Source organism: Ammospiza caudacuta, chromosome 3 (genome assembly GCF_027887145.1).
Source record: "Ammospiza caudacuta isolate bAmmCau1 chromosome 3, bAmmCau1.pri, whole genome shotgun sequence".
Classification (NCBI taxonomy): domain Eukaryota; kingdom Metazoa; phylum Chordata; class Aves; order Passeriformes; family Passerellidae; genus Ammospiza; species Ammospiza caudacuta.
Window position 1 is genome coordinate 6,533,764 of NC_080595.1, and position 9,723 is coordinate 6,543,486.

The window sequence follows — 9,723 nt, forward strand, 5'->3', positions numbered from 1 at the left end:
GAGATCAAAAGATCCCTCAAAAGCTTTCAGTGCAAGGGTCTTCATTTCAAGAAAAAATGCTTGGTTCACCATTGGGAAAAAAAGCCACAATGTTGCATAAGTTAAGGACTGGTATTCATACTAAAACACTGAACCTGTGTGTTTGGACTGGGAAGGGACTGTTCCCTCGAAGGCCATGCCCAGTGGAAGAAAAAAAATACCACTCCCTCCAGAAGGAGCATATGAATGTCACTGTCTGTATGCTCAGGACTACACTTGTTTTTGCCTTGTCTCAGCACAGACAGAGCACACAGCTGAGCATTGAGCACTGGAATAACAATCCATAGGTCTAGGCAGGCTGAGGAGCTGAGCTTGCTCTTCGGGGTGGGACAAGATGGAGGCAAGTCCTGGGCACAGATTCTCTGCTGAGAGGAATTTTCTGATGTGCTATTCAACATTTGCCTTCATTCCATATAATTTAATTCCCTTCAGGTCCATGCCTACATCATCAGTTCACTAAAGAAGGAAATGCCCTCAATGTTTGGCAAAGACAATAAAAAGAAGGAGCTTGTTAACAACTTGGGAGATATTTATGCCCGCATTGAACGGGAGCATCAGATCTCACCAGGAGACTTCCCTAACCTGAGGAAGATGCAGGTAAGCATTGGAATTCTGGCAAACATCCAGGGAAAGAGCATTGGAGTAACTGCAGGGATACAACAGAGCCATGCAGACATTGATTGTTGCCACCTGTGGGAAAAGCCTGCTCTAATGTTGAAATGTGCCTTAAAATATCTGCAGGCTATATTTGGGCATGAGCACTTCTTACACATAGAGCTCATGTGAGGCATTACAGCTTCACTTTCATTGCTGATATCTTCGCCTGAATAGCACTTTGCAGCAAATGATTTCTTCTGTTTTTCTTTATTTTTAATTCCAAGTTCCATTTGCAGATTTTTCAGGCTTAAGCAATTTATAACAAAAGGAAAGCTGTGTCCTGAAAGGGCTACATATGGCACATTCCTCAAGAGCTATATTTGTCTTCTACTTAACTCTTTGTTTCTAGAAGGAGAGAAAGGAAGGTGTAAAAACTTTAAGCCCCTTTTCTATTTTAAGCAGAGAAGCAGGCTTTTTGTTCTGCAGACCACAGAACTGGCCCAGGGTTCACACAAGTCAAAAACTTCAAAGGCCCTTGGATCAGAGCCTTGTATTGTACATTCAAGCAATGCTGGACACTGCTGCATTGCTGTGTGGCTTCAGTCCAAGCAAAAACCTGATACGAGTTCTAGCTCTTGAGGTTGCTATTAGTTACCTATGGAAAACAGCATTTGCCTGTTTTTGAAAAAATATTCTCCCTAAATTGTTTGGAATGAGATCTGTGGGGTGTAGCCAATAGATCTCCTTCACTGCTTGTTAAAATGTGTGTTTAAAAACCCCAAACTGTATGAATCCAGTTGGAGTGAATAGTGTGGATTTAATGAGTAGAGGGTGAAAGATAAAGCTGTAGGTCTTTCTGCAGCTAGGAGAGAGTTCTCTGCAGGCCCTACTCAAAGCCCTTTTGCTTAGCTGTGAAATTACAGAACCTGAGCCATGCTGTAAAGACATGCTCACCACTGATGGCATCTGAAAGATGCACTGCATGGTGATGAGTACAGTGGTCTTTTGCCAGGTGGCATCTCCTTCCCAGAGCGCAGAAGGGGAGGGAACACAGAGCGCTGGCTGGGGGAGGTAGCAAGAGCACACAACCAGTTTGCCTTGAGCTATGTGGTCATTTTCTGTAGGACTTAGGGGAGGATTAAAGTGAGAGCAAGGCCAGCTGGGGAGACCCCATGCCATGCTGAAAGCAGGGCTGTCAGAGGAAGGAATGCCAAATTCCCCACTCCTCTGCAGCAGCAGACAGGCACCCCCTGCACACCATTACTCCTCCATGTCGCTCACCTCTCGCCGTGCTGTCCCATTTTTAAGGATCAGCTGCAAGCGCAGGATTTTAGCAAGTTCCAGCCGCTGAAGAGCAAGCTGCTGGAGACGGTGGAAGACATGCTGGCCAACGACATCGCGCAGCTGATGGTGCTGGTGCGCCAGGAGGAGTCCCAGCGGCCGACGCAGATGGTGAAGGGAGGAGCCTTCGAGGGCACCCTGCACGGCCCCTTCGGCCACGGCTACGGCGAGGGCGCCGGCGAGGGCATCGACGACGCCGAGTGGGTGGTGGCCAGGGACAAGCCCATGTACGACGAGATCTTCTACACGCTCTCGCCCGTCGACGGCAAAATAACTGGTGCCAACGCCAAGAAGGAGATGGTAAGGTCCAAGCTGCCCAACACCGTGCTGGGCAAGATCTGGAAACTGGCTGACATCGACAAAGATGGCATGCTGGATGATGAGGAGTTTGCCTTGGCGAATCATCTCATTAAAGTCAAGTTGGAGGGTCACGAGCTGCCAAATGAGCTCCCTTCCCATCTCCTCCCTCCGTCCAAGAGGAAAATAACAGAGTGAAAGAAAAGTTACAGGGGAGAGGGGAAGGGAGGGGGAAAATGAAAGATCTAGAACAACATGTTTACTTAAATTATACCTTTAGATGTGAGATCACGTTTGGATTTGTACCTACTTTGCTGTATGAAGAACAAAATCTAAAGCAGAACAAAAAAGTCCAATCCTTCATGAAATGCAATTAACTCTTCCAGTGTACTGTCCCTCTTTCTAATGTGTAGTCTGTAAATATGAAGGTAAAGGAAGGATGTTGCAAAGTAGGAGACTCTGTTAAGCGAGAGTAGAAGAAAACCTGAACAGGACTGCATTTTTGGAGAGTGGAATAGGCACTAATAGAAATCTGCTAACTGCCAGTATCACTCCTGAGCTTTGGCTGCACCTTCTGCCTTTTAATGGGTCTTGCAAAATTCAGGAGACTAAGAGAAACCACAAGGTCTTCAAGCTATTGGCCAAAATAAAGAGCATTTCCTAATTAACATAAGCCCACACTAAAACACTAGATACTAAACCCCAGAGTTAAGAACTTTAGGAACCTTGATTCACCGTTAAGATGCAAGTTTTACAAACGTTCTTCCCCTGTCCTTATAGAAAAATACATCAATAAAATCTGAAAGAGCTCTGAACTGGGCAGCTGGAGTTCCTCGTTGTTCACTGTGGGGCAGGCACTCAGAGTTCCCAGTCACCACCACCTCCCATTCAGTCCCCAGGGGAGATTTGTTCTGCAGGCCCAGCCAAGAGAGCCACACTCCAAGGGGAGCAAGGGAGGGGGCCCTAGAGGTGGACATGAGGTGGGTGGAAGGGAGGAGCACTGCTTCCAGGCTCACCCAGCATGGCACAGCCAGTGGGTCCTGTTTGCTCTTTGGCCAGTGCTGGTGTCTGTGATCCCTGTGAAGTGATTCGTGTTTGCTCTCATCGTGCACAGTGACAGCCACGAGCCCCGTCCTCACTGCACAGACACAAACCCCACACTGGATCCACCACAGGGGCAGAACACCCAGGGGCACTGGCAGAGCTTGCTCTGCTCTGTGCCTCCACAGACCCAGCCAAGGTGTCAGCCTTCACACACTGCTCACCACACTCTTACACTTGATCCCCTCCAGAACTTCTACCCTGAGCCAAGAGACCTTCCCCACTTCTTTCATGCTCTATGAAATTTTTGTTTCCAAGACCTGATTTTAACAGAATTGCCTCCATTTTCTGTTTCACTGCCTCAACACACACGTGCGCGCGCACTATTCTGGTTTTTGTTGTTGCTTTGGAGCAGCGTGTTGTTCCGATCCTGTTGTCACTTTATATAAGCTGAGCTCCTACTGTGATGAAAAACCAAGATAAGTATAACTTATTTTATATCTCTTGTGTTCATATTATATAGAGAAATATATTCTGTGTATGTAGGATGTGCTTATTGCAGTACATTTATCACTTGTCTTAAAAATTAATGCATTAACCTTTTTTGTACCCTGGTCCTAAGACATTATTAAAAAAGAAAGGCCAGATCTGTCTGCTTCTTTTTACAGTGAAATGAAATGCAGCTGAAAAGGAAAAAAAAAAGCTTATTTGTAAGTGCAGCAAAGGGAGGAGATTATGCTTATGCACATTCCCAAAAGTGCATGTACAGATCAGCCCAGCTGGACTCGGGTGTGCACTGCTCAATGACTGGGTGACATCTGCAACATCTTTGTCTCTTGGCAGTCTAATCACAACCTCCATTTTTGCCAAAGCAACAGGAATTGTACCTGTGATCCACCCTGTTCAATATAGGGGAGAAGTAACCACCACATTTCAGTAGAAAAAGGAATATATTGAAAGAGTTCCTTCCTGCCAGTCACAGATGAGAATGGTATGAATTTATCAAGATCTGAATGGATGCAAAAAACCTCAGTCTTAAATCTTACTGACTAATTCTATTTCTTCTTTTTTCTTTCTTTTCTGTAGATGTTCATGACAGCAATAGTTATCCCCAGACTGGGACAGTAAAGGCAGTAAGACAGGGAGATCAGTTAGGATAGTCCTGGGAAAGCATCTGGAGAGAGGGTATGAGCTGTAGCAGTTGGCAAAGTTTCCATTTAGCATCTGTACAGGATGAGAGAGGGGTGAGAGGAAATCATAGGGTGGGGAGCAAAAGCAATAAATGCAAATTGAGGAAAAAGCCAGCAAACTGTGTCATGCCAGCTCAGCTACCCAGTAAGCCCCAGTTTAACTGCCATCACAGGACATTCCATGCTCCTGCCTGCTCCTCTCGTCCCTGTGCCAGCCTCTCCAGGATGTTCCTGCAGGATTCCCCCAGAGGGGCCAGCAGGGCAGGGAGTGGCACAGAGAGCTCTGCCCACACAGGTCAGGTGCAGAGAGGTTTGATTGCAACACCCCTCAGGAACCACCTGGCACTGTAGAGAGGAAAAAGCACCAGCACTGCACTCAGAAACACTGTTACTTAATAGGGTTGCACCAGGGACCCTGCTACAGAGGGAACAGGGCAGCTGCAGGGGGGCTGTGTGCCCAGAGAGGCAGGTTATGAACAGTCCTCTTCAGTCAGATAACTTCATCACATTTCACTTTTGCTAGGCTCTTCAGGAAATTTAAAATAAAACAACATCAAACAAAAAGAATCCCACTAAAACACCAAAGAGCCACATCAAACCTTACACACCCTGTTCTCCATATAGAAATGCATGGCATCCTGTCTCTCCACTATGGCCATGAGAAGGTGTGTGTATTTATCCATCCCCTTCTCAGACAGCAGCTGTAAATGCACACACCCCTTCCGAGTCAGGACTCCCTGGGCCATCCCAGGCACCTGCATTGTTTCCCCCATCTGTGGAGGGATGTGATTTCCCAAGCCCACCAGGACTCCAGGCAGTGCACGCTCCTGCCAGCTCACAGAGCCACACTCCAAGGCAGTTACTGTGTCCAACAGGGCTTCCTTTTCCCCAGAGCACTTATCAATTGCCTAACAAGATTTCCCCAGCAGGTTACACAGAGGAACCGATTCATTTGCTGTCTGTGGGTGGGGGATTTCATCATGTGAACATACCAATGCCACTCACTTCTCTGATCCTCTCATGCCCTTCTCTACCCATCCTCACACAGAAGAGCTTTCACAAGGTCAGAAGAACAAAAAGGCCTTTTCTTTTTTTACCCCTCTAAGTAGGAACTGCATTTGGTCTTCTCTCTGGGAAGGATCTAGAGCAGAAACATCTGTACCTACGAGCTTTGTGAGCTAATATATGAGTTTTTTGAAAATGAAATTCTCTCTACAGTGGAACATGACAGGCAGATTATATCAACAGTGCTATACAACCATTTATTTGAAGGGAAGGATAATAATTACACTAAGTTCCCTGAATAAGATTTCACAGGAGGTGAGTAGCTTGGCAAAAGGCAATTACTTCTGGGAGCTGGAATTTAGCCAGCATGCTGAAGTTCAGAGAGACTTTTAATCAAACAGAAAAGGTCAGAATCAGTTTTTCCATCACCTTAAGTTCCAACACAAACTTCATACAACAATGAAATTCACATGTAAGTCTGGAAACTGTTCTTTTAAGTTGCTCTCCTTAATCCTTTGCTCACTAACCAAAGGCTGCTGTCATATGGTCAAACGTTATGGGTTGTTTGTCCTTACAGAGAGGGACAGTGTTCCTACAAGCACAGCTGGAACCACAGAAGCTCCTCTAGAGATCACCTCAGATCACACTATGCTTGTACATCATTGATAGTTTCCACCTCTGCTATTGTCTATCTCATATTTCTTTTATTACAGAGTTTATTATAGAGAGAAGCTGTGGCTCCACATTCAGGCTTGGGTAAATCAGGGGACACAATTGACTATTTAAGCCCTTCCTAGATGCAGAATTCCTGACACATGGGTAGGAACACTCATGGAGAACAGCACTGAATTACTCCCGAGGAGCAGCTTGACTGGTAACATCCGAGTTATTTCTGTGGAGTTTTCATAACATAGCATAGCATCTATTATTTTCTGCTCTTTCCCTCTCCTTCCTTGTGCTTATGAGCCTTTCCCTCCTCTTCCTAGCCTGCCCAAGGCTGGGGAAAAACAAGGCTTAGGAATCTCAACATGTGAAGAAGTTCAAGGCTAGTGCAGGCAAGTCAATCCCCTTTCCAGCTCCTCCAGGCACTGCTGGTAGAGTGACAAATCCAGTGTTTAAAGCAGGCCTTGGAAACAATCCCTGGGTGCCTGAAGGGAGACAAATCCCTGCTGAGCACAGCACACGTCCTCCACGGCGTGCCCGTTCCACCGAGCCCTTGGCTGTCAAACACCGCACGAGTTGCTAGGTTTGAAATGGGCTCCCCTCCAGCTGCTGACGTGGGCTGTAAACAGCCATCAGTGAGGCCTCCTTGGTGCCTGCACAAGATGGGAACTGGGAGATATAAATATCCAACCCTTGGGTTGGGTTGCCCTCTCGCCTGGGCCGTTGCGCAAACCAAGGGCGTGCGTGAGGAATTCCTCTCCTCACGATGAGTTCCCTGCAGGGAAATGCCAAATGCTGCTCTCTGAACAGCTCTCACCCAGCACCCCACACATTTATCAGCAAGATGAGGCTCCCAGGAGCTCCTTATAAGGTGATGGCAGCACAGAGATCAGTAGGAAGCACAGCTCCCAGGGAAAGCTCTCCAGCCATTTTCCGACCTCCTTCAACCATCAGTTTTCAAGGCAGAGTTTCCACTTCCACTAAAGACAGTAGAAAGGTATCAAAATGAAGAGTTTGCTGCCTGTCTGCCCACCACATTTAAGTCATTCACAACTGTTGGGAAGGATGAAAGTCTGACAAAAAAGCCTCACAGATATGTATGCTTGACAGAAAGATTTTTAAATGTAGAGTCTGATGGAGGAATAGAGATGGAAGCAAGTTTTGATATAGAAGAAAAGAATTGCTGAGCCAGTCTTACTGGATAACCAAGGAGGCAAAGGGTGTGTTAGTTAGAAAGGGTTTTTATGATTTAGAGCAAAGGATAAACCCACCTCAAACAAGAAGATGTTTTTACCAAGCAGAAAGCACAGGCAAACAAGTCAGCAAATGCTGCAAGTAGAAAAAAGGTCTCAGAATTTTCCACTGCAAGAAAACTGAAAAACAACTTCTAGCTAAACTGTAATGTATAACTTTTAGTGACTGGAGAACAGTAACATGAATATGGTAATTACAGTGGTTATGACAGGCTATAGATAAAAGTTAAGGTATAAATTGGTTCTTCTGTATTAAGATGCTCAACAAAGGAAAGTCTATAATGCACTGTAACCTAAACTCAGGGTCTCCAGGGCTGCCTGCAGCTGGAGCTGACAGCTGTAGGCACAGCTCTGTCACCCACCTCCCTGGGCTGCTGCAACCTCTTGGATGGAATAAACTGCATTTTGGAGAGCCCCTGGAGTCCACATCTGTAAGTTTTCTGTGCTGTCTAGGTGGCCTGGAAAGGCCCAGGGATGGCCTTGAAGAGCCCGGCGCTTCAAAGGACAAGGAGAGACTTCTGATCTTGTCTCGGTGTTTATTAATTGTTTATCTAAAAGATTTTCTTTCAGCCTGACAGAGGTCTGCACAGCAAGTCAGCCATGGGCACACTGCGAGCCCCCGGGGCGGTCACTTATCTTTATACCCGAAGTTACGTATACAATATTTATAATTTTTCCCCAATACCTTCTACCCTTATTAACCGGTGCACTTTTAGTAATAACCAATCCCAAGGTGCCACCATCACCACAGAAGATGAAGGCCACGAAGAAGAAGAAGAAGAACAGGACACGCCCCAATTCCTCCATCTTACTTCTTTAGACCCCCCCGTACCAAAATCCTAAACCCTGTGTTTTACACTTTAACTAACTTATCCCTTCACAATTCACCCAGTGAAACCTTCCCAGTCCTCATACAGGTGTCATCTCCTGTGTCGGATCAAAGTCCAGCCACCAGACACTTCTGGCAACATTCCAGGACTCCCGAGCCCCCCAAGGGTGTTCTCGGCCACTCTGCGCCTCCATCCTGAGGTGCAGAGATCCCACACACATCCCTCATTCAGGCTCTTACACACAACAGACTAGAAGGAATTCTCTGCATCCTCCCATCTTTAAAGCTTCTATGTCCCACAGCACAGGCATCTCCAGTTGTATCAGAGGTGCAGTGCAGCTGCAGTCCAAGCTGGCAGCTCACAGTTAAGTTCTCAGAAGCAGAATTGTTCCCCAGTTAGAATTTCACTATCCAGCCCCTCAGTAAAGAGTTCCTTCATCTGCTCAGCTGGGAATATTAATTCTTCTGCATGCACAGAAAAGTAATAAGCAGCTTAAGCTTCCATACCAACTAACCAGCACCCTCAATCCAGTTCTAGCATGGAACAAACCCTTGGCAAACCAGAGAACTTGCACCATTTGCCACCAAGGGAGATTAGTTCTCTAATTAATATCATCTTTGATGACTCATCATGCCAAAGGAATAAAAACACACCAATGATCATCTTCTCTGCCAAGAAATACAGCTTGCAAACTAAACTATAAAAAGAACTGGTGGCATTTTTCCCAGGTCCCACCAGCACAAGATAGCAAAGCACATCTAAAGCTCCTCTTCCTGCTCAGCTCAGCAAGGCTTCACTCTTCCTCCTGAAATTAAGCAGCCTTGGAAAGGGAAAGGAGGTGATCTACTGTTGCCATTTAATGCTAGTCTAGAGCTTTATAGGCTGCTCAGGGGCCATAGAAAATCCAGGGACTGGGAGAACAATCAGGAATGAAGTTTTACTGCCTAGATAAGTCTTGCATCTCTGCAAGGAGCAGAGATCTTTTTAAAAAAAAGGCCATGCAAGCAGTGAATGTCAACCCCAAGTCTCACATGCTTTAATCCAAAAGCATTAATCAAAAAACCCATGAGGTTCAAAGCCATGATGACACACTGGGACCTGGTTTTTAAGGCCTGGGTCAAACCTGCCTCAGCCCAAGGCAGGCAGTAGGTGGCACACCCAGCAATCAGCTCTCTAACAAGTGCTCTGCCTTCCCAGCTGCAGCCATCAGGTACAGCTCAGCCATCAGCCTCAGCAATGCTGAGGGACTGAACACTCCAACACCCAGGCCCACAGCAACCAAACCAAGGCCCGTGGATCTGACAGTGCCACAGCTGTCTGTGCTACCATGGGACCTTCATGGTGCTGGGCTTTTGCCAGGGGTTTGGGGTCTTCCCCCCTGTAAACACATCACAGGAATGGAGACTGATGAGGCATTGAGGTATGGCAGCAATACTTCCCTTTAAGCTCTGCTGGTTGAATTGCTCC

General features: G+C 46.5%; 1 protein-coding gene across 1 annotated transcript in view; it reads left to right on the top strand.

The window, feature by feature from the left end:
• EHD3 (EH domain containing 3) overlaps nt 1-3,975 on the top strand; it is a 28,942-nt gene extending 24,967 nt beyond the window's left edge. The window contains exons 5-6 of the mRNA XM_058802816.1: nt 472-636; nt 1,945-3,975. Of these exons, the coding sequence (XP_058658799.1) occupies nt 472-636; nt 1,945-2,472 (693 nt within the window). The 3' untranslated portion in view covers nt 2,473-3,975. The remainder of the gene's footprint in view (nt 1-471; nt 637-1,944) is intronic.
• The last annotated feature ends 5,748 nt before the right edge of the window (nt 3,976-9,723 follow it).